The 24,796-nt window shown below is 54.1% G+C and overlaps 1 protein-coding gene across 5 annotated transcripts; it reads right to left on the bottom strand.

Moving 5' to 3' along the window:
- Nucleotides 1–4,521: 4,521 nt before the first annotated feature.
- Nucleotides 4,522–24,530, bottom strand: FLYWCH1 (FLYWCH-type zinc finger 1). Of its 5 annotated transcripts, none has more exons than XM_044915582.1 (9): nucleotides 24,441–24,530; nucleotides 13,471–13,911; nucleotides 12,740–13,201; nucleotides 11,245–11,691; nucleotides 10,846–11,109; nucleotides 10,251–10,514; nucleotides 9,088–9,360; nucleotides 7,304–7,377; nucleotides 4,522–4,765 (listed from the first exon to the last, which is right to left on the bottom strand). In XM_044915582.1, the coding sequence occupies exons 2-9, from the start codon at nucleotides 13,802–13,804 to the stop codon at nucleotides 4,538–4,540; spliced, it is 2,346 nt and encodes a 781-aa protein (XP_044771517.1). In that variant the 5' UTR covers nucleotides 13,805–13,911; nucleotides 24,441–24,530; the 3' UTR covers nucleotides 4,522–4,537. The 5 variants fall into 5 exon arrangements, with proteins under 5 accessions (XP_044771517.1, XP_044771519.1, XP_044771520.1 ...); XM_044915584.1 differs by having other exon boundaries at nucleotides 4,694–4,765; nucleotides 7,304–7,382; XM_044915585.1 differs by having other exon boundaries at nucleotides 4,694–4,765; nucleotides 7,304–7,382; nucleotides 12,740–13,198.
- Between the last annotated feature and the right edge of the window lie 266 nt (nucleotides 24,531–24,796).

Below are 24,796 nucleotides of genomic sequence, written 5' to 3'. Positions count from 1 at the left end.
TCATGTAAGTAGAATCACACAATATTTGTCCTTTTGTGACTGACTTGTTTCACTTCACATACTGTCCCCTGGGGTCATCCATGTCACGGCATATGACAGATTTCCCTCTTTTTAAAGGCTGCGTGATAGTCCATGGTATGGCTAGCCCACATTTTCTTCATCCATTCATCAGTCGATGGACATTTGGGTCACTTCCACCATCAAGAGTCCAACAGATGTGGGACAGGGGCCTGAGCAGCACCCTGACTGGGCCCCCACCCGTCCCCTCTTCACTTAATGACATCTTTAACAAATATTTTTGAGTACTTGCTAGGTGCTAGGCAAATGCTCCTCCTTTCTCTCAAGCATTGGGGGTGAGAGGCCAGAGCCCAAGGCCTCATTTCCAAAGCTCAGGGGCCCTTCTAGTGCCCTCCGAGCCCTTGGGGGGACAGTGGGGTGGGGAGCCAAAAGGGTCTGAGCTCTGTAGGGCTGTGGTGAGGATACGGCCCAAGGCCAGGAGCTGCCCTGTCCTTGGCTGGTCTCCAGAAGTCGCCCCACCCCAGTACCTCTGGCTTTCGGTCCTTGAACCAGGCAGTCGTACTTGATGTGGAAACCAGAGAGAGAACACCTGGGCCAGGTGTTGCATGATGGGACTGCGCTGTAGAAAAGCCCCTGGCTATGTGGCTATCATAGGGATGGACTGCAGAAAGGGGACACCAGAGGCTGCTGTGGTCGTGCCGGCAAGTGGCTAGGGCTCGGGATGGGGATGTTTATTAATGTAAGGACCAACTGAAGTGTTCTCTTTACTATAGGAGTGCCTTAGCGGGCGCTGTGGCGTGAATGTGTCCCTCTGAAAGTTGTATGCTGAAACCCTAATCAACTGTGATGATCTTAGGAAGTGGAGCTTTGGGGAGGTGTTTAGGTCAGAGTGGAGCTTCATGATGGATTAGTGCCCTTAGGAGCAGAGGTCAGGGAGTTAGCTAGTCAGCCCCCTGCCCCATAAGAGGACCCAACAAGAAGGCAGCCGTTATACCTCAGGAAGGAGGCTCTGATCAGAGCTCGCTCGTGCCTGCACTCTGATCTCAGGCTTCCAGCCTCCAGGACTCTGAGGAAACAAGTGGGTTGTTTAATTGCGCCCCACCCCCCATCTATGGTATTTGTTATGACAGCCTAAGTGGACTAAGACCCCTGAATTCCCCAAAACCTCCCAGCGCCAGAGAAAGGAACCACAGAGCGAGTGAGGCTAATGGGTCTGGGGTTTCCTTTCGGAGTGATGAATATTCTGGAATTAGATGGCGGGGATGGACGCACCACTCATATACTAAGTGCCACTGCGTCACACTTTGAATGGGTGAACCGTATGGCGTGTGGGTGACAGGGCGGCACCAGTGGGCAGTCACAGTTAACGGGGACAGGCAGGACAGCGTCAAGCACAGCTCTGGGTTTCTCCTTGTGTGGCGGAACCGTCGCGAGGCGGACAACAGGTAGATGCCCCCTCTTGTTGCCTGTGCCCCATGCCCACAGGTTAGTCAGGGCCAAGGCCATGAGGCTCATGCTGCAAACTGACAAACCGGGAACCCTCCAAGCAGCTGGGCAGAGAGGGGCTGAGGTCCAGTCCCCACAACACCAACCACGCAGCTTCTAGGCTGGGTGGAGGCAGAGCAGCCCTCCAGGGAGGCCGAGGACTGAGAGGAGCTGTCCTTGGGAGAGGTCGGCAGGGGGTGGTCAGAGCCTGAGCGCGAGCTAGCTCTGAGAAGCCTCTGCTGACTTCGGGCCCGAGGAGGTCCTTGGTGCCACCTTCCTGCAGGAAGGATGTGGGGACCTGAGGCTGGGTGGGGACCAAGGGGGAGCGGAGCCGTGAGAAGCATTTTGATGATGCTCACCTTACCACCCTGGGGACAGGGACTGGGGGCTGGGGCTCCCATAGCTGGCCACTGCTCCCCATTTTTAAAAATTGAGCTCCTTGTTGATACTTTTGTTATCCCTAGTGAATTTTTTAAAGAATTTCATAATTGAGGGGCGCCTGGGTGGCTCAGACGCTCGAAGCGTCTGCCTTCGGCTCAGGTCATGATCCCACGGTCCTGGGATCGAGCCCCACGTCGGGCTCCCTGCTCAGAGGGGAAGCCTGCTTCTCCCTCTCCCACTCCTCCTGCTTGTGTTCCCTCTCTCACTGTGTCTCTCTCTGTCAAATAAATAAATAAAATCTTTAAAAAAAAAAAGAATTTCATAATTGAAACATAATTTCATAATTGTTGCTCACTGTCACTACCTGCTCCGTGTGGCGCAGACATCATAAAATCGGGTTTATTGGGGGACACTAGCAGCAGAGCGGGAGCAGGGAAGGAGGAGGGCACTGCCTTGCTGATCCATCTCCAGCCACGGAGGGGCCAGCTTCTGAGGACCTGCCCCCGTGCACTTCGCTCCGTGACAGGACAGGGCAGGGGACATCTCTGTGGCTAGGCAATGGTGGAGGAAGTGGACGTATGGGAGGAAGCTTCTGGAGCCGGAGCAGCCAGGGGGCCACCCAAGGTGACGGTGGTGTCAAAATTCCTGTCCACGTGAGCATCCTCAGTCCAAGCAACGCAGGCCATCCATCTGTCCTCTGAAGTCAAAGCAGGAGCAGAGAAGAGGAAGAGCATGCAGGCCGTCGTCAACATGAACATCCAGGATGAGGAGAAGCCTGCGTCCCCGTGATTCTCCTTGTGCTGCATCCTGGAGCTCGGCCAAGCTGAGGGGCACAGGACGTGTGATGGAGGAAGTCACTGACCCCACACAGAGCCGGCTGGGGAGGCTGCAGAGCCAGCAGATCCCGCAGGCCGTGCAGGGGTAACAGCCGTCGGGACTCAGCGCTTCTCGCTGGAGCACCTCATGCGTGTGGGGCGCCCCTTCCACAGTGGGGCTGAGCAGAGACTCAGCGGGTAGAGGCACGGACCTTCCTCCAGGTGTGGCCATCTCTCTGGGCATGCGTATTTGAGACACGAAGATGGGCCCGGGATTGGGGTGTCCTATCTGTTCCCACAGGGCTGTGTCTCTGGCCTTGGCCGTGGGCAGCTCACTGTCTCAGGGCGGCAGGCTTCATGGCCATGAGCACTGCTCAAGACATAGCCCCTGCGTAGAGCGTCCATGCTGAGGGCCGTCAGCACAGGGGTCCTCCGGCAGACAGCTGCCTCCCACCTGAGAGGTGGGCTGCCGGTCCGCGGCCCGTCTTCTTGACTGCGGGCCAGGCTGCTAGGCTAGGGCCCTGCAGAGCCGGTAACCGGGTCAGCGGATGGGCCACGCACTCGCCTGGGAAGGAAGCCAGGGTCTGAATTGGGGGTCGAGGTTGCCCTGTCCTTGGGGGTGCCACTTCCATTTTAAGCTCGCCCCAGTTCATGAGAAAGACGGGGCTCAGGATGAGGGGCCGCCGCGGAGAACCAAGGCCTCTCTTTCAGGGCGATGAGGGCAATGGCCAGCAGGGGCCGCAGCGCCCCCTGCAGGCCGGGGGCAGAGCTCTCAGCAGCCGCTCCAGAGGACGCCCCCTGCTCTTGGTCCAGCCGGCACTGGGGCAGGTGAGCTGCCTGCTGCGTGGGGGTCTCTTCTGGGGGTGCCCAGCCAAGCTCCATCACTCCCGACCTCGTGGCATGGAGACACAGTGCGTGTGGCTCTGTGGTGGCCGACTGCTGTTGCACGAGGGACGTGGGCACACATACCAGTTCTACACGATGAGATATAAAACGGGGTTTATTGGCGGGAAATCTATAAGCAGAGGGACAGTGGGGTCCTAAGCTGTCGCTGTCCCACAGCCGGACAGCAGGCTCCGCGGCCAGCTTGGCAGGAGAGGGGGCTGGTCACAGGTCACAGAGCGCACGCAAGGAAGCTGGCCACGAGGCGTGGCCCCGGTAGCGCGCCCGTAGCAAGCAGCTGCCTCGGGAGCTCCGGGCCCACGTCAGCCTGCTTCTCCGCCGGCCTGCTAGGCCAGCCCGCTGCCCGCTCCCAGCCGGGAGAACGGGGTGGGCCTCCGCCGCCACCGGGCCTGCCTCTCCTCTTGCCTCAGCCAGACACGGCGGCCCGCTGGTGTCTGCCCCGGCTTCCCGTGGGCATCCGGGCTGGCTCCCGCTGCCAGGAACGGCACCTGCCGTGCAGACCGCGGCCCTGGTTTGTCGGAAGCCTGCAAAGGGGAGAGACTCCGACAGAGGGTGTAATGGGGCCTCTGCTTTGGCTTGCTCTGCCGCCACGAGGGACGGCTGCAGCCCAGCAGCAGGTGGCCCAGGAGCGCGAAGGTCCACTTGGCCCCGGTCTGGAAAACCCGTGGGGGGGGCGGCGCTCCGCGGGGCAGCTCAGCTGGAAGCAGCGGCACCTTCTCCAAGTGCGCCCACACCACACTGGACCGTCCTCGGCAAAGTCACGCACTCTGAAAATGGATGGGTGCTCGCGGCTCGGAGCAGCAGCACAGGGAAGAGGCCTTTTTGTGGAAAGACGCTTCCTCAGCTCTTTTGTGGGCCGGACCTTTTGCCCCAGGTCGCACACACCTGCGAGCCACCAGCTCCTGGCACTCTTGTTTGCCCTCTCGGAGACACCATCAAAGTAGGGCTCCTGGGAGACCCTCGAGGAAACGTGAAGGCCACCAGCGCTGCGGAAGGGTGGAAGAGAGTTTGCGTGAAGCAAGGTCTAACCGGGTGGGAAAGGCCAGGGGCCCGGGCGCACTCGGCGCACCCTTGACGCTGGCAACACACGAAGTCCGTCTGCTCAGTCGGGAGGAGACTGGCCTCACGGGGACTCGCTGTCCCGTTTTGTACCTTCCACCTTCCTGATTACAAAGAAACAGATATTCATTATACAAATCCAAACACGGCGGAAGTAGACAACATAGAGGGTTTCCTTTTCCCTAGAGATAACGGTCAGCTAGGTCGTTTTTATACACGTTGGCATACGCACATTGCACCATTTCCTTTAAAAGGGGAAGTTGCCCGGTAACACGCACTGGCGTGTCCTGGGAGGAGACCCACACTCCTGAGAGGTCCTGCCTCCCGCTCCGGAAGATTCTTTGTCAAGAAATGAAAAGTTCGGGTGCCTGGGTGGCTCAGTTGGTTGAGCGACTGCCTTCCGCTCAGGTCAGGATCCTGGAGTCCCGGGATCGAGTCCCACATCGGGCTCCCCGCTCAGTGGGGAGTCTGCTTCTTCCTCTCACCCTCTCCCCTCTCATGCTCTCTCTCACTCTCTCTCAAATAAATAAAATAAAATCTTAAAAAAAAAAAAGAAATGAAAAGTTCTCTTGGATTACTGTGATGGGTTTGGGAAATGTCCACAATTTTTTGCTCTCCCACAGGGGATGGGGACGGGACGGAGGGAAGGAGCCTGATTCCCCTCCCCTTGCGTGGGGGCTGCGTGTGCTAATGAGCTTCCAAGGAACAGAGCAAAGCAGGAGTGGCAGGGTGAGAGACTGTTCAGAGAGTCACTGTCGCTTCCTTCCTGGTTTTTTTAGACAGCTTTACTGAGCTGTCCTTCCCACGCCACCTGGCTCACCACGTCAGGGTGGGACTCCACAGGGTCGGTGTATCCATAGCCATGTGCCCATCCCCACAACCACTTGGAGGATGTTTCCACTCTCCCTGAAAGTCCTCTCCCTCCTTTTCTACTTTGGGGGAGAGATTGTGAAGGGCTGGTGCTAATTCTTGGCTGAGTGTTTGGTAGAGGGCACCAGGGACGCCATCCAGGCCCCGGGGGCCTTACTTGGTGGAAAGTTTTAAAATGAGTAATTCAGTCTCTGTACCTGTTACAGGTCCATTCAGATTTTATTTCTTCTTGATTCGGCCTTGGTAGCTCGCCTTTCTAGGAACGTTTTCACTTCATCTTGGGCACCCGGTTTCCTGGCACGCTGCGGCTCATAGCATCCCTTAAGACCCTTCTGTGCGTGTGTGGTTTTTCCTGTGGGGTAGGCAGTAATGCCCCATTTTTCATTCTTGATTTTAATAATTTGAGTCTTCCCTCTCGTTGTTTTATTTAAAGATTTTATTTGCGGGGGGAGCGCCAGGGTGGCTCAGTCGGTTCAGCATCTGCCTTCGGCTCAGGTCATGATCCAGGGTCTTGGGATTGAGCCCCACATCTTTTTTAAAGATTTTATTTATTTATTTGACAGAAAGAGACTGAGAGAAAGAGAGCACAAGCAGGGGGAGCAGCTTGTGGGAGAGGGAGAAGCAGGCTCCCCGCTGAGCAGGGAGCCTGATGCAGGGCGAGCCCAGGACCCTGGGTCATGACCTGAGCTGAAGGCAGATGCTTAAATGACTGAGCCACCCAGGCACCTCTAAATAAATAAAATCTTTAAAAAAATAAATAATGATATATTTTTTAAGTAATCTCTACACCCAATGTGGGGCTCAAACTCACGACCCGAGATCAAGAGTCGCAGGCTCCTCTGACTGAGCCAGCCAGGCGCCCCTGAGTCTTCCCTATCTTTACCAACCAATTTTGAAAAAATAAATTAATTTAATAAACAAATAAAAACCAATTTTGGGGGCGATGTAGTTAAAGGTTTGTCAATTTTGTTGATTCTTTCAAAGAACCAACTTTTGGTCTTGTTCATTTTCTCTTCTCTGTTTCATTCATTTCTGTCCTTTCTCATCCTCCTCCTGCTTTAGGATTGCTCCATTTTTCTTTTCCTAGTGTCCTAACATGGAAGTGTAAGTTGCTGATCTGAGATCTTTCTTTTTCCTTAATGTAAGTCTTTCCAGCTACAAGTTTCCCTTCAAGCACTGCTCTACCACCGCCCGCGTGTCTTCGTGTGCTGTGTCTCCATTTCGCTCACTTCAGACCATTTTCCACTTGCCTCGGGATATCTTCAAGTCACTCGGGAGTGTGTTGACTGTCAGATACTTAAAAGTTCCCCAACTTTCTTTGTGTTGCTGATTTCTGGCTTCATTCCGCCGTGAACAGATAACGTACTTTGTGTGATTTCAGTCCTTGTTTTGGACGAGTCTTGTCTCAGGGCCCACGTTCCGTCTATCCCAGCCAGCGCCCCACGTGCACTTGGGGAGAATACCAACTGATCTTGCTGGCGGCCTCCCCCTCACTCTGCCCTCCCCCTCGGGCCCCTCGTCTGGGGGGGTGAGAGCTGTCATGTTGGAGGAGCAGTCCACACAGTGAGGAGCTGAGGCCTGCAGCCCACGCAGGCCTTCAGGTGACCGCAGCCCCGGCCCCCGTCCTTCCTCCAACCTCAGGAGAGACCCTGCGCCAGAACCAGCAGCCCAACCTCTCCCGACATCTTGCCCACAGACACCGTGACAGACAGTAAGTGTTTGCCGCCATAAGCCACTATGTGTTGGGCTGACGTGTGCGCGAGACAACTCACAATTACCCAGACATCTGCCGGCTTTCCGGAGAGCCAGGCTGGACGCACAGCTGCGCTTCCGGCGGAAGTTTCATCTTCTCTGAGGAAAGAAAATTGAAAACATGGATTAATGATTCTTTTCTTGTTTAAGATTCTCTTTTCTTTTCTTTTTTATTATTTTTTTAAGTAGGCTCCATGGAGCCTAACACGGGGCCTGAACTCACAACCCTGAGATCAAGACCTGAGCCGAGATCAAGAGTCAGACACTTAACCAAGACTGAGCCACTCAGGTGCCCCCCTTTCCTTTTTTAAGTAATCTCTACACCCAACGTGGGGCTCGAACTCACAACCCCAAGATCAAGAGTCACACGCTCTACTGACTGAGCTGGAGCGGGTACCCCGTTAATTCTTGTTGAGGCTGCTAGAGCTAAAGGTACACACTTTGTAACGATGACCTTAAGGCCTTGAGGATAAAGAAAACCGGGTAGAATGACTCTGATTTGGGCAGTCATTGGGAATTCTGGTTTTCGAACGCCCCCAACTACCTGTGCCTGGTGAAAAAAGCTATTTGGGACCCCGAGAGTCAGCGTTCAACCCGTCATTCAGCAGAGCAGGACTGAATGAGACATCAAACCCAGGTGCCCTCGACGGTGCCACAGGCCTCCCACAACTCCTATTGCTGTTTGTTTTTTTTTTTAAGATTATTTACTGGGGCACCTGGGTGGCTCAGTCAGTTAAGCAGCTGCCTTCAGCTCAAGTCATGATCCCGGAGTTGGGGGGATCAAGCCCCGTGTCAGGTTCCCTGCTCAGTGGGGGTCTGCTTCTCCCTCTGCCCACCCCCCACCCCTTCTCTCTCTCTCAAATAAATAAATCTTTTAAAGATATTAAAAAATCTTTTTTAAAAAAGATTATTTATTTATTTGACAGAGAGAGAGAGCACGAGCCGGGGGAGCAGCAGAGGGAGAGGGAGAAGCAGGCTCCCCACTGAGCAGGGAGCCCCATGCGGGACTCGATCCCAGGACCCTGAGATCATGACCTGAGCTGAAGGCAGATGCTTCACTGACTGAGCCACCCAGGCGCCCCCCATGACTTCTATTTCTTATTGATGCCAAACAGTGGCTTTTTCCCAGAAACCTCCATTTTTTTTGAGCAGAAATCGTATTTCTTTCGGTTGTTTTACACAACTTGGATTCATTTGCATATTTTATAAGATATGGCCCTTATTATTCACATGAATTAATATGAAACACAAAAATGCTTCCTAACAACTGGTTTTCTATTCTGTTTATGTGAAGGGAATCCATTTTCAGTTCAATAAAATTAATTCTTGGCAAAATCTTAGTGTAAGGTGATGTGCACGTGTGCATGTGTGTATGCATGTATGAGTGTGTGCATTGTGCACGTGTGTGCATGCTGGTGTGCACGTGCATGTAGGCATGAGCATGTGTGTGTGTGTCTGTGTGTGTGTACACACAAACATTAGCATGCTCTTCTGGAGCAGCCTGTTTTTTCATCTGATTTTCAAGAGACTGATCTGTAACCTGTTAAGACCTCTTAGGATAAGAGAAAGAAGAGGAAATGAACTAGAAGGGGAGTCATTTTGAGAATGGGATGGACCTAGGGGTGTTTTCAGGTTCCGGAGAAGGTGCCAGTGGACAGGATAGGTAGAAGACTCTGGAAAAGCCAGGGCACAAAGCTCCTCAGATGGTGCCTTTTCCCCTGAGGTGTCTGAAACTTAGGCTGGGAGAGTCGAGAGGCCCACAGCTCTTTTGTACTCCCACCTCTGACCCCATCCCCATCTGCACCTGGGTCCTCCTGCTGGGCCACGCTGGGGAGCCGCTCCCGCTGCCTCAGGGCCTCCAGGCCCGCCAGGTCAGGCAGGTGGCAGTGGCTACGCATCACCGTCACCAGCTGGCCCTGCGTGATGGCCCGGCTGCGGCAGCCCATGCGGGCCTGGTCCCGGCACATCCAGTACACCTTCTCCCCGGCCGCCTTCTCCTTCCTGTAGAGGAAGGACTCGTACACCAGGAACCTGCCCCCGAGGGACGTCCTCAGGAACTCCAGCGGCCGGAGGGTTCCTGGAAGGAATGTGGCAACGTGAATGGGGCAGCTCGGAAGCAGGGTGCAGAGCCTGGGTGCCAGGGACAGAGGCTGTTTCCTTTGTGCCACCAGCCTGCCCCAGGAAACCGCAATCCTCCCACAGAACCCACTCTGCTCTCTGTCTCCACGGCAGCCCGTGCTGTGGGGCCCTGAGGACTGCAGCTCGGACTGCCACCCAAGGCCCACGGCCTGGCACTCTCGAGGACAGACCGGCTGTCTCCTTCTCAGGGCTCTGGTGCTGCCCTGGAGGCTGGCCCTGCTTTCCTGCAGGCCTCCTCTGACCCGGCTTGGATTCCACACTTGCTGGCGAACACCCCGGTGAAAGCCTGGGCTGGAACATTCAGCGGGGCCCACGGCTGGTTGGGGCCATGCACCAGGAGCCTCCTGGCTCGGTGTCCACCGTCCCCTCGGCCAGCTGACAACCAATCAACTCTCTCTTGAGGCTTTTAAGACCCTGAATTGAAAGGTCATGTAATGTTGGGGTTCGGGTGGCTAGAGAGAACTGGGAGGAGGAGGGAGGAAAACAAACACGAGGACCTAGAGAGGGGAGGCAGAGGGTCCCTGAGGTCCAGGCTCATTGCCCCGTAAACGGGTGCTGAGCACTTCCTGTAGCAGATCATGCCACCCCACCCCCTTCCCTGCAGCTGTCTAAGTGGGTTTCTCTCTGCTGCCAGCCAATCCTAGACTAGCACTGGCCACAAGTGTGAAGCCCACATGCAGCCCTGCCTTTAGGGAGCTCACGCTGTGAGCACACAGCCTACCACACGTGGGTGGCTAGACCCCACCAGGCACAGGGCCTCGGACAGAAGGTCCCAGCAGGGAGACCAGGGCCAAGCACCTGCCCCGCTCCACACCCTCTCACCCGCACCTGAGCCTTCCCTCTGGGCCGGGCTGGGGAGCCGCTCCCGCTGCCTCAGGGCCTCCAGGCCCCCCAGGTCGGGCGGGTGGCAATGCCTACGCATCACCATCACCCGCTGGCCCTGCGTGATGGCCCGGCTGCGGCAGCCCATGCGGGCCTGGTCCCGGCACGTCCAGTACACCTTCTCCCCGGCCGCCTTCTCCCTCCTGTAGAGGAAGGACTCGTACACCAGGAAGCTGCCCCCCAGAGGGGTCCTCAGGAACTCAGGGCCTCCTGGGGAGAAAGGGAGAGGTGGGTTCGGGGAGGGAGAGCTGGGAGCCAGGTCCTAGGGTTCAGCAGTGAGGTGATGGGGGCCCCTGTCCTCAAAGCAAGAACAGCATAGCTCCTGGAGGGAGCAGGCCCGGGAGGAGCCCCCCCCACCCGAGAGAGTAGGACTGAGGTGAGGAGGGGAGGGGAGAGCAACAGGAGAGGGCTGTAACCCCTCACAGAGTGTTCCCCTAAGGCTGCGAGGACGCTTGCTAGGGGCACAGGAGGTCAGAGGGAAAGGCTGGTCGTCTGGGTCTCCTGCCCATCACCACGGCCCACTGGCCACAGTCTGTCCTACCTGGGCTCCCCCGCTGAGCCGCACCCGGGCGTTTCTCCCGCTGCCTCAGGGCCTCCAGGCCCCCCAGGTCGGGCGGGTGGCAGTGGCCACGCATCACGGTCACCCGCTGGCCCTGCGTGATGGCCCGGCTGCGGCAGCCCATGCGGGCCTGGTCCCGGCACGTCCAGTACACCTTCTCCCCGGCCGCCTTCTCCCTCCTGTAGAGGAAGGACTCGTACACCAGGAAGCTGCCCCCCAGAGGGGTCCTCAGGAACTCAGGGCCTCCTGGGGAGAAAGGGAGAGGTGGATGGGGGAGGGAATTGGGAATTCAGGGTCTTGGGGTCCCCTCCTACCTCCCTGGACCTGAGGAAGCAAGACTTGAGGGGGCCCAGCTCTGGGCCAGCGCTGTGAAGGACTCACCAGGGTCCTCATCCTGGTCCTCAGTGCAGTATCCCTGCAGGGCCTGGGGCTGGGCCGGAAGGACTTTTGTGCGCTTCCTAGGCCGGGCTCTGGTGAGAGTCAGAGTCCCCGGCCCCCTGCGGTAGAGCAGGCCATCCACGCCTTGGAGCAGCTTGTCCACTTGGCCCCCAGGCCCACCAGGCCTGGCCTGCAGCGTTTCCATGGCTTTCTCTTGCTGCCGCCGGGCTTCCAGGCCCTCCACATCAGGCGGGTGGCAGTGGCCCCGCATCACGGTCACCCGCTGGCCCTGGGTGATGGCCCGGCTGCGGCAGCTGTGCAGTGCATGGTCCCGGCACGTCCAGTAGACCTTGTCCCCCACGGCCTTCTCCCGCTTGTAGAGGAAGGACTGGTGCACCAGGAAGCTGCCCCCATAGCACGTCCTCAGGAATTCCAGGGGCCGGGGTTCTCCTGGAGGAGGAACCCGGGGCAGTCATGGCAGGCTGAGAAGAGGAGGCTGGGGAGGCGTGGGGGGCCAAGGGCTTTTCCCCTTTATGTGGACACTGGCTGTGGCTTCCCCCGAGCTGGGCGTGTGTGGGCCCCACGTGCATTCCCACCGAGCCCCCACCCAGTGCACCAGGGAGAAGGTGCAGTTCCTCTCCTGGAGGTCAGTGGGGAGGCCACGGCTCACGGTGGTTATACGTCACATCCAAGGTCGCACACCCGGGAAGGACAGAGCTGGCTTTGACATCCTAGCCTATGTGTTCAGTCACTCCTGGCCATACTCTTTTTAGGGTTTGTTTGAAACTTTTATTTAATTTTTGAATAGCACATGCACACGCCATAAAATTCAAATGGTGGCAAAAGATAGACAGTAAAAAACAAGTGTTCCCCCCCACACCTAGTACCCAGCACAGCAACTGCCCTAAATCCTTAAACCCTCGAATCTGGGTCAGAAGGGAGCCAACCCTTGGGACCAAGCCCACCTCCCACTTGCTGGTAATAAAAGCCACCAAGAAGACCCCAGCTACTGGGCACTCAGCGCCACCACACGTGGGACTGGCCCTGGGTGCTTCCTGCACATCGAGCATCTAATCTCCCTGGCACCTGAGCGATCACCCATCCCTGACAAAGTTCCCAAAACCCCAGAGTTTCAGCATCTGTACTGAAACCAGGTGGGGCTGTGATTTGAACCTGGTCCAAAGCTCTCCCCTAGGCCGACTTCCCCTAACCTCATGGGCTACCAGGACCACCTGGCCCTGTTAAAACTCGGGTTTCTGGGCCTCACACCAGACCCTGCTGCATCAGAAAGTTCCAGAAGGACTTGAGCCCCCTGGTTCTAGAGCACTAGTTCTAGCCCCCGGGCTTGATGATTTCTGGGACAGGTTTCTATCTTTCAGCCATGTTGACTTGGAGTGCATTACAAACCATATGAGACCCCATGTTTCCATCTGGGCACAGGTAAGGACCCATGGGTTCCCACTTACCCCAGAGTGGAGCCCAGGTCCAGGGCACTCACCGATCCCCAGTGTTGGGCGTTTCTTGGGGGGCAAGCTCAGCAGTGACAGGGCTCGCAGCCCCTCATCCTCCTCTGCGGCCGGCTTGCTCAGCACCAACCCGGGGGTGGGCTCTGGCTCCTCAGGGCACAGCCATGGGCCCACCCCTTCCAGCGGCTCTTCCACTCGGCCCCGAGGGCCCTCCGGAACCCCGAAGCCTTCAGGCAGGGCTGGGCCGGGCAGCTTCTGTCTCCGGCGCCGCGCCTCCAGACCCTCCTCGTCGGGCGGGTGGCAGTGGCCCCGCATCACTGTGGCCCGTGGGCCTCGGGTGATGGCCCGGCCCCGGCAGCCCAGCTCACAGTGTTCACGGCACTTCCAGTAGACCTTGTCCCCCACTGCCTTCTCCTGCTTGTACAGGAAGCACTCGAGCACCAGGAGGCGGCCCCCGAATGGGGTCCTCAGGAACTCCAGGGGCTTGGGGGCTGCTGAGGACAAGAGAGGGCTGGGTCAGCTGGAACAAAGCAAGGCTGGAGGCCAAGGGCGTGGATGAGAGCAATGGGGGACACACAGGGATGACATCCTGAGATCATCACACCAGCCTGAGACAGAGTCCTGATTAGAGACAAGGATACTTAGCTCCAGTCAGAGATGGGACCCCAAGGCCACCCCCTAGAAAGGGGGTGCACAGGGCCTATGTCTGAGCATGCAGGGCCACAAAGGGGGCTGGGCCAGGAGCAGTAGGCCTGGAACTCACCTGTATCTGGCTTGCTGCATGTCTGCTCAGGGGCCTGGGGGGTTGGCTGGACTGCCCCCACTTGCTCCTCCACTGGCAGGATCTGGGGGGTCCTGGCCAGTGCGTCAGGACCAGACATCTCCAGGGACATGCCACAGTGCCCTCCTTTGGGCTGGGAGTCCACCCCATCCACGTTCTCCGTGGAGGCCGTCAGCAGGACCAGTTTGGAGAACTCTTTGGGCTTTGTGGGGACTGCAAGAATGACATCTGTGCCTGGCTCAGGGGATTCCGGGGATGGCTCCTGGCCAGCCTTCACACTCTCGCCCTCTTGCTCGCTGGGCTCCGGCAGGGGCATTCTGGGACGATGGCCTGTCCCCCAGGCCACACTCAGGCCCCAGCAGATGGAGTTCTCTTCCTCCTCCTCCTCCCTGGTCGGGAACCTGGCAGTCCAGGGGCTCTGTCCTAAGGAAGGAGGCAAAACCCATCAGTGGAGGCCCCCTTGGGCCTGGGGCTCAGAAAATGGACGTGGGGTGGAGGTGGAGGCAGAGGGGGCTGAAAGGCTGGGGAGGGTCTCACACAGAGCTGGGGAACCCCGGGTCGGTGCTTCCACTCCGCTGCATCCTCTCAGGCAGCTGGGGTCTGTCACCTCCCCTCCCCAAACGCCACTTTCCTGTCTGTAAAATGTGCCACAGGCAGGGCTCTCTGGGGGCTGTTGGGGTGCAGGCAGTGAGGCACTGAGAATCGTGAGCTTCTACAAAGAGAGGCCCGTAGGTGCTGAGCACGGTGGGATGTGTCTTCACGGGATTTCCCATTTAACTTGGCCCCGTGTTATGAAAGTCGATCATTCTTATTGACCCAGCGTACAGATGAGGACACTGAGGGACGCCAGGATGGCCAACATGGCCATGAAGTGCAGAGCTGGGAGTCTGGTCGAGGGGGATCCAGAGCCCGCCCCACACAGTACCTGGTGTGCCTCGTCCAGGATGACGGTAACTGGCCTTCCTGAGCACTAAGCCTCAGGGACCAGCACTTGGCACATGGGCTCATGTCACAGACCCTCCTAGAATGCCCGGTGGCCTTCCTCCTGACACTGTGTCACAGGGAGACCAAGCCGGGCACCCACCGGCACTCTGCAGACCACAAAGGGGATGCCTGGCTCTGGGAGGCAGGACTCTCTGGACTCACAACTAGATCCATCTCCCATCCCAAGCTGGAGGCCCTGGACCACGCAGCACTCAGGAAATGCTGGGGTCCCAGGAAGGCAGTGACCTTGTGCCTGAAGTGGGGCTGGCGCTGCCTCAGCTGGGAGGGGACGGGGCTGTAGAGGTGTCAGGAAAATCCAGTCACTTCGGGCTCCCTGGCTTCTGGCCTGGAGAAGCAGAAAGGATGTATTATAGGGGCAGAGCTAGCCTGGAGACAGGGCCCTGGGTATCAGTGTGGGGTAAACATTTTGCTTTCTTGAGGGACTGGGTGGTGGGTGAATAGGCTGGGTCTCCCCCACCTCTCCTTAAGAGCCCAGAAGCAAGACCACAGCCTCCCTGCACATTTCAGCTTCCCATTTGTGAGCTGTCACCCTCGTTTCCAAGTTCTGCCATTCCAATGCATTCCTGCTCTGAAGTTCCCTGGTTTGGGGCCCAGATTCAGCTCCCCAAAGCCTGATCAGCCTAATGGCAGGGCCCCAGTGTCCCCACTAAGACAGAGCCAAGGCTGAAGACTCAGAGGGGCGCCTCATCCCCGCCCCACCCCGCAGTATACGCCTGCCCATCCCAGGGCAGCAGGGAAGCCCATCCCGGGGGCGGGGGGGGGGGGGGGGTTGGGATGGGGCGTGGTGGCGAGGAAATCTTCCAGGTAACGGGCCACCTGATTGAGAGTTCCGGCTGGCCTGCCCTCCCGCGTCATGCCCCTGGACGAGCCAACCCTCGCTCCTCCCATGCGGCCCTTCTCTGCCCTGCCCATCCCGCCCCACACCGCGACGTGGCGGGGCAGGGACACGCGTGCCCCTGGGGACCAGCCGCGGTGAGACCCAGTGCGTGCCTCGGGTAGGAGCTGTCTGGGCGGAAAAGGGAGCCGGTGGTAGGCCCCGCCCCTGGCCGCCCCGCCCCCCTCACCGATTGGCTCCGGCGTCCATCCCTCAGCCGGCAGCCCGCCCCCGGTTGCAGCCCTCGGTCCCCGCGCTCCGGGTCCCTGCGCGGCTGGCACGCTCCTGCCGTCCCATCGTCCTCCAGCCTACAGGGCCAAGGGCGCTGGGGGGGCGGGGACGCCTCAGACAACTCGGGCCAGCCGAAGCGCTGCAGTCACTGTCCACACAGCACGCACACTCCTACAGGCCCGGGCCTGGGTCCTCGCCATGCGCGGGGCAAGAGGGGACTCTGTGGGGACCCCGACGCGCCATCGGCCTTAGCCTCAAACCATCAGATGCCGAAGCCTGGCCTCCTCCGAACTAGAGGGCGTTGGCATGACTAAGAGCCCCCACATTCTACGGGAACTGGACCCGGAGTCATGGGTACCCTGAGTCAGGAGACGGTGCGGTCCCCTCAACTACAAGTTCTGCTTAAAAGGCTTCCAAGATGCACGCACCTCAATGGATACAGAAGTTCCAGCACAACAAAAGACGAACTATGGCCTAGCCAACCCCCCCCCCCCCCGCCCCCTCCTCCAGCCCCTTCTGCGGAAAAGCATGGGTCTGGCGATTACCTAGAATTTGGATTGGATTAAGGGTTACCATTCTCAACCATTCCGGGACCTTGTAATGTAGACTGTCTAATGACCACAAATCCTCCCATAAAGTATGCAGGCCCCCTTGCAATGTGGTCTTGAATCTGGACTGGCTCCAGCCCAGACGGGTGCCTTGCTGTGTGACTTGCTGAGTGTGGCAGAAGCATGCTGTGGGGGTTGGCAGTCCTCACCCTCAGGGGACACGGCCCTGTGCCTGCCAGGTTAGGAAGCTGTGTGAGAGGCCACATGTGGGCACGGAGGCACTGCCAGGCATGGAGGAAAACCATCTTGCAGACCCCCCAGCTGCGTGTAGCCACATGAAGGGGCCACAGGACACCAAGCCAGCTGGTGCAATCCTGCATGGTGGCCACACGAACGGCCACCCACCTTATGGAACACCAATCAATAATAAACTGTTATTTTAAGCCAGTGAGATCAGGGTCTTTTCTTACTCAGCAGTAACTCATACTCTTGGCAAGTGACTCAACCTGGTGGGTTTGGGCTTTTTTCTTTTCTTTTTTTTTTTAAGATTTTTATTTATTTATTTGACAGAGACACAGGAGAGCGGGAACAGAAGCAGGGGGAGTGGGAGAGGGAGAAGCAGGCTTCCTGCTGAGCAGGGAGCCAGATGAGGGGCTTGATCCCAGGACCCTGGGATCATGACCTGAGCTGAAGGCAGAAGCTTAATTACCGGCTGAGCCACGCAGGCACCCCAAGGGTTTTGGCTTTTTGATGGATGGAACAATAAAGGTTGTGAGATACACATCAAAGTGCATTTGAACTTCAGGTGCCATGCTACATAAATGTTAAATCCCTCATTTGATCATGTTTAAAGGGCTGGTAATTCAGTGAGAAAAACAAAAATATTAAGTATAAAGAATAGCAATGAGAATTAAGTACTTAAAAAGTCCATAACGGGGGCTCCTGGGTGGCTCAGTTGGTTAAGTGTCTGGTCATGAGCCCGGAGTCCTGGGATGGAGTTCCATATTGGTCTCCCTGCTCAGCCAGGAGCCTGCTTCTCCCTCTACCTCTGCCGCTCCCCCTGCTTGTGCTCTCTCACTCACTCTCTCTCTCAAATAAATAAAATCTTAAAAAAGTAAAAAGTCCATAATGCAAAATAAACCAGTCACAAAAAAACTAATGCTGTACGATTCCACTTATGTGATGTCCCTACACTTGTCAAATTCATAGAGGCAGAGTCAGCGGCGTTGTGGGGCTGATGGGGGGGGTGTGGAATGGGGGACTGTTGTTTAGTAGGTGTGGTTTCAGTTTGGGATGACGATGATGTTCTGGCAGTGGATGGTGGTGATGGTGGCATGCCAGTGTGAGGGTCCTTAATGCCACCAAGCTGTGCACTTAGAATGATTCAAGTTGTAAATTTTTGTGATATATATTTTATCACACACACACAAATCTGTAACAACCTACATGCAGTAATGTTCCTTTTACCTAACATCATTGGTGAATGAAGTTCTTCAAAAAAGGCAGACTTCAAACTAGCTAAAGTTATCTCTCCATGATGTGGACTTTTACCATTTTGTTTCACAGTTTACCCACTGAGGATGGATCTCTTCATAAGCTCTTATCACTCTTCACTATCTGGATGTAGGGGGCATACATATTTTATCCTGATTTGGAAATAAACATGTCTCCACCCAGTTCCCTTGGTACAGCTCCCCTCCTCCCTTGGGGCCCTTTCACCACCCTTTGAGTCCTGCTCTCTCTGGTCACCAGAGCTCTCTGCCTCTGCAGTTCTTTGCACTGGGACCACCAAGGTTTTTCAGTCTCCTGTGTCCAAAAACAAGACCCAACAAAAGCCCCTCCTTCCCTCAACAGTTCGACTTTGCAAGAACAGCCCACACTCCTTCCTTCTCAGCCCAGCTGTCTGCAGGCTGCCCGCCAGCTCTGCGGACACCAACCACTTTCTCATTTGGCCACCATGCAGGGTTGGCACCAGCTGGGTCCGTCCGTACACCGCGTTCTCCCTTGGAACCACCTGCACTGGCCTATGTGTGGTCCATCCATACAATGGAATACTATTCGGCCATAACCAGGAATCACATTCTGGCACGTGCTGGATGAGAACATCATGCTCAGTGAAAGAAGCCAGGCACAGGGGCCCCTGGGTGCCTCAGTTGGTTAAGCGTTTGCCTTCGGCTCAGGTCGTGATCTCCAGGTCCTGGGATCAAGCCGCATGTCAGGCTCCTGGCTCAGTGGGGAGTGTGCGTCTCCCTCTCTCTCTCTTCCTCTCCACCCTTCTTGTGCTCTCTCTCTCGCAAATGAATAAATAAAATATTTTTTAAAAAAAGAAGCCAGACACAAAAGATAGGACACTGTATGACTCCATTTATAAGACATGTTCAGAACGGGCAAATCCACTGACATGGAAAGCAGATGAGTGATTGTATAGGACTGGGGGAGAGGAAGGGGAAATTTGGAAGTGATGCTAAGGGGTGTGGGGTTTCTTTTTGGGAGGGTAATGAAAATGTAAAATTGACTGTGGAGATGGTTGTTCGACTCTGAATACACGGAAAACACTGAGTTATACACTTTTGATAGGGGAGTTGTGTGTATGTAAATCATATCTCAATAAAACTGTTTTTAAAAAAATCCTTATAGGGACTTAGGTCCCCAGGGTCACTTGGATGAAAACTGGTTTTCTTTTTCTTTTTTTTTTTTTAAGATTTTTTATTTTTTTTAAGTCATCTCTACACCCAACGTGGGGCTTAAACTTACAACCCTGAGATCAAGAGTCGCACACTGCACTGACTGAGCCCACCAGGCGCCCCAAAAACCAGTTTTCTACACCAAAGCAGACCTTTCACTACTGGGCTTGGTTTCCTCATCGAAGAGGAGGGGTGGCATGGATTACATATTAAGATATTGTGTAAGTTGCTAATATTATATTGTAAAAACTATATAAAAATGTTTAAACTGTTAAGAACCTAATTCCTAGTAAACAGCCCATAATCCTACCACCCAGATGCACCGCTCTCTCCATTCTTGGATTAGAGCTCTTGACTGACATTTTGTTTCCTGTGGCACACATCGCATTCAACATGTTGTTTGCTATTTCACCCCACTTTACAGTGGGAGGCCCTCACCTGCAGACCAGATGGAGCCCTTGCAAAGGACCAAATCATTATGTAACCTAGACCCAGAACAGGCAGGAACGCATACCTAAATCCTTGGCAGCAATGCTCCCGAAGGCCACAAGATAGCGGTGTTGCTCCTTAGGATGAACGCACTGCATCCTTGGTAAAAAATTAACTGCCTGACACAAACATTTCCAAAAGAATGTGAGAGTTCTTCCATGTAGCAAAAATAACTGAAGACTTCCAAAAATGTTTGTATTTACAAAACCTAACAGTTAGCAGATACAGTTAGCAAAGTCTGCAAATACTATCTTTTCTAAGCTAAGGTTTTCCCAAAAAAAACCACCCCAATCCAAGTATGGCTCAGACCCGGCGGGGCCTCTGGCCCTCAGCCCACGCGCCTCTCCAGCCTCCGGAGGGCTCTGCTCACAGTCGTCGGTTACGGACTGATTTTATTTTATGTATTCATGGCCTAAAAAAACCCCCAAAAACAAAAAAAAACAAAAAAAAAAAACGGGGCGCCTGGGTGGTTCAGTGGGTTAAGCATTGGCCTTCGGCTCAGGTCATGATCCCGGAGTCCTGGCATCGGGCCCCGTGTTGTGTCGGGCTCCTTGCTCAGCAGGGAGTCTGCTTCTCCCTCTCCTCCCGCTTGTGCTCGCTTGCTCTCCCAAATAAATAAAAAAAAACCCTTAAATACCTAGGAAGAAATATCTCAAAATGTTAGAAGTAGTAAGAACAGTGATTTATTTTCTCCTTCCATTTCTTTTGTTTTCTTGAAATCGTGGACAATGTGCATAAACTCTCTGTACCGTGGGGAAAGGGAGACGCTGTAAAGACAAGCTGCATCTCCTCGCTTGGTCATTTGTCCTTTAACTCCATAACTCTCCTGTGACCAGTCACACGAGAAATTAAAGGGTAATATAAGCGACAGAACAGATAAATGAACAAAAATTGAGGCTATTAAAAATCCCAGTTGTGGGACCTGCATAGCCTCAGATATTCCCTCCAAGATATTTATTAACTACAAAAGGAAAGACAGTAACTTGATGGTGGGGAAATCCCCCGGACACCCCGCTACGTGATCGAGGTCAACTTCACCGGTCATAAGACACATCAACACCACGACGTCCTTGATGCAATGCACCAAGGACACCCCACCGTCTCTGTGACACTCCTGCCCCAGGTGCACACCCCCACTTTAATCAGACAAGCCACATCGAAGGATGGTCCACGAAACAATGACCAGGAGACTTCAAAACTGCTGAGGTCATCGAGGACAAGGGCAGGCTGAGGACCTGTCATAGACTGCGGGTGCTGAGGAGACACAACAACTAAATGCCACGTGGGATGGCGGGACGGAAAAAGGATGCTGGGGACAAGCTGGGGAAACCAGAGTCAGGTCAACAGTGTAGGTGAAGAGAACTGTACCCACGGTGATTTCCCGGCTTTGATCTCCATGCAGCGTCCGGTAAGATGCTGACAATCAGGGAGACTGGGTGATGGGTATGTGGGAATTCTTCGTCCTATCTTTGCAGTGTTTTTAAAGTCGAAAATTAACTCAAAATAAAAGGTTCTTGAAAACCCAAGTTTCAAACTTATAGACACAATGGGAGTTGACAGAGAAAATAAGTGATGGAGACCTCCTGAGTACAGGGTGAAAGAGAGAGGGAGAGGGAGACACCCTCCTGTCCAGAGCCTCATCATCCATCCTGGGACCTGGAACCTGGGACCTGGGACCTGAGCCAGGAACAAAATTCCTCCGGCATCAGCCAACACCTCCAGTCCATTGACCCAGCAACCTCCTTGCCAAGCGTCACCATCATCCCCGCTCAACTTCTGGGGCCTTGAGTGGCCCAGCACCGCACGGCTAGTGAGAGCCAAGACTCCAACCCAGGCCCAGCTGGTGCGGAGCTAACAGGGTGCCTCCCTGTGCCCTGGGCAGCTGCAGGAAGAGGTAAGAAGCGCCAGGTGCTGAGGAAGCTGATGCTCAGGGCTGCAGTCAGGCCTTCAGAGTAAGTCTTCAGCTGCACTGATGTGTCCCTACAAACCAGCTATTTTATGGTTTACCAGGGTGACTTCTGGCTGATCTGGCCAATGGGAGGCTCAGTGGGACACTGGCGGGTGGAGCGAGGAGGGTGTTCCAGAAGCCACCTGCCTGGCGTGGGTTCACCAGGGCTGTCTGCTGCAGCTTTGCTGGACCCTTGCCTGCCGCCCTGGAACTCGGCCTGGCGGTGCTGGCAGCATTGAGCCCCTGCCACTCTCGGGCTCGCTCACCATTTCCTGTTTGGCCTCTCAGCTCCTCCACCACCAGGGATCGCAAGGAAACTCCCAGTTCAAATCTTAAAGTAGTTTCTGTTTTCCTGGCTGGATTCTGACTGACACAACCCTCGAGAGTCTAGAGGACTGTGATCATAATATGTAATATTTACCAAATACAACGATGTGCCTGGCACTACCCCCCAGGGGCTCTGCACGTACTATTCCAGTTTATCTTCCAAATAACCCCGTCAATTAGAGTCCACTGTTCTTTCATGTCATAGAGGAGGAACCAAGGCTGAATCTGTGAGCAAGAGCAGGCCGATAAAGACAGAGTCCGCATTCAAGACACCTGTGTCTGCCTTCAGGGCCTCACCTCTTAAAATCAGTAAAAATGGGGGGCACCTGGGTGGCTCAGTCGTTAAGCGTCTGCCTTCGGCTCAGATCATGATCCCAGGGTCCTGGGATCGAGCCCCGCATCGGGCTCCCTGCTCAGCGGGAAGCCTGCTTCTCCCTCTCCCACTCCCCATGCTTGTGTTCCTGCTCTCTGTGTGTCTTTCTCTGTCAAATAAATAAATAAATAAATCTTTAAAAAAAAAAAAATCAGGGGCGCCTGGGTGGCTCAGTTGGTTGAGTGACTGCCTTCGGCTCAGGTCATGATCCTGGAGTCCCGGGATCGAGTCCCGCATCGGGCTCCCTGCTCGGCGGGGGGTCTGCTTCCCCCTCTGACCCTCCCCCCTCTCGTGTACTCTCTCTCATTCTCGCTCTCTCAAATAAATAAATAAATCTTTAAAAAAAAAAATCAGTAAAAATGGTTCTTTACACATTGAGGATTCTGACCATAGGTATCAATGGAGTGGGTTAAGACTGGTGGTTGTCAGTCAAGGTGATTTGCTTCCCAGGCAACACCTGACAATGTCCAGAGACATTTTTGGTTGTCACCACGGGGAGGCAGGGCATGCTGCTAGCATCTAGCGGGGAGGGCCCAAGGCTGCTGCTCAACATCCTACACTGCCCGGGGTAGCTTCTCCAACACTCCCTAAAGAAGCATCTGGTCTAAAATGCCAACAGAGCCAAGGTTGAGAAACCCTACTTGAGATCAGTGTTTAAAAAAATGAAAAAGAATTTAAAAAATGAAATAGAATAGAAAGAGTGAATCCATATAATGCGGTTAAGGATATTTTTCATGCAAGTTTTATTATAATTAGTTGTTTGTGTAATTCTGGTCTTCATAAAAATTCCCCCGGGGCCCTTGATAAAAATGCAAATGATTGGATTTCCATCTAAAATTCTGACAGAGGATCTGGAGAGGGATTCAAGAATCTGAATTTTTAGCAAGTACCCCACAAGGCTCTGGTGGACCATGGACTGTGCTTTGAGAAACACCTGAATAGATGCCCTTGAGAAACAGGTGGTCCGTCAGTAAGTGATGAGCCTAAGAAGGATTTGAAGGGGCTTTTTTTTGTGCCAGGCCCCACATTAAGTATTTTATATACATGATCTCATTTAATCTGTCACATTGTATGTGCTCCCTCATTAATGTGTTAAATAAAATCATTAGCATGTGTTTATTTTATGTCAGTAGGAGAGTCATGGTCATGGTTTCATCTTTTCTGAGATGATCCTGTAACAATTTATCGCGTTTCACACACCTTGGGCTATTCAGGGGCCCTCAAGAATACAGACAGGAATTTGCTCAAACTCCTAAGTAGTATAAGTAAAATCTGGTGGAGAGAGCTTCTGGAGCATGGCTTCCATACCTTGGGATAGCAAATACCAGACTTCTAAAAATCCCACCAGATATTCCTTATGAAGGCTTCCAGCAAAGCAAACTCAAGAAGGCCTTTACGGTGAATTAACGTGCTTGTACCTATGCAAACAATTAGGCCAAATCTAATGAGACCAGCCTTATTTTGTTATCAGAAGTATCTTTCATTGAGGTTATGAGACTGTAAAGGACCTTTGCGCCTCAATGGAAACTATGCAGTGTCTAGAACACATCCTTCCAGGTTACGGGATTCTAGCCTTTGAGTCATTTTGACAACTCTGTATAGTGTAGACAACTGAGAGCAATGCGAAATTATTCTAGGCTGTGGGCAATAAACTCTCTCTCCATGTAAATAAGTACATGGAAATAATTCTTCCCCCTGAATAAAAAGCCAGTTTTGCCTCCATGTGCACATTTCAGTATCTGTAGTCTTCTAGAATCTTCTTTGGATTCTCTTGCAAACTGGTTGTTAGATCTTTCTGGTTCCTTGGTTAATGAGTTAAGTAAAAGCTTCCATACATGTTCATTCTACATCTGTATGAAACAGCTTTATTTCCTTTGTTTTGGTCTAAGGTTCTGCTTTTCTAATTGCCTAGGTCATTGGTCCTATAATCTCTGGCTCCAGTCAGCAATTTTTAAAATTACATGTGAAACATCAATCTGCACTGCATGAAATAAAACTGGGTATTATTTTATGAAATTTCCACTCGTTATACATGTGTCTATTTATTGTAGATGGACTTAAATGTATTTTATTTACTTTGGATTGCTTTGAGGTCAATACTTGGGTCCTTGTGTTTGTCTTGTAATACTCAATTTTTACTCACTAAAGATTTATTGAGTGACTGAAGTATTTTTAAATCAGGCAGATTTAAATGGAAAGTTCAAAAGCTTCACGGTTCATGCTTCGTCACTCTCTTATCCCCTCCGCTCCCCTCCCCCAGAAACGAGGCACAGAGCAATTCTGGGCGCAATACTCAGCTGCCCACTCTGACATTGCTGTCATGCAGGTGGTCACAAAGGGCTCCGTGTCAGCCTAAGACCCAAGAGACACACAGTATTACAAACTGCCGGGTGCCTCTCAGGCAAGATCTAATCGGTAAGGTCCTCAAAGTCTGAGCCTCACTCAGCAGCTGATGGTGGGTCAACAGAATTACCTTCACGCACAGAGAGTGAGAACCGCCATCCCCATCCGCCAGTACCCGGGTCCTTACTGCCAGCTTGCTGGGTGCAACACTTGGGGCAAATTCCATCGATTCTCTAGACTGATTTTACCTGTGAAACAGGAAAAGTGGCAAGTGAGATACTGTATATGAAATTCTTCTATAAACTGTAAATCATCACACAAGGACAGAGTTTTTTCTCACGCCCAGGGGTCCTGATGTTTGAAAAAGCTCCTGGGTGACTCCAATTGCTGTCCCCCTCCCACACATGCTAATGAGCTATGAGGGGTAGAGGTGTGCACTGACTCATGAACTCTCCTATGAAATACACATGCTTTGTGTGCATACGG

The sequence above is a fragment of the Neomonachus schauinslandi genome, chromosome 5 (genome assembly GCF_002201575.2).
Source record: "Neomonachus schauinslandi chromosome 5, ASM220157v2, whole genome shotgun sequence".
Classification (NCBI taxonomy): Eukaryota; Metazoa; Chordata; class Mammalia; order Carnivora; family Phocidae; genus Neomonachus; species Neomonachus schauinslandi.
The sequence above is the reverse complement of the archived record's forward strand: the minus strand, read 5'-3'. Positions and strand labels throughout refer to the sequence as shown.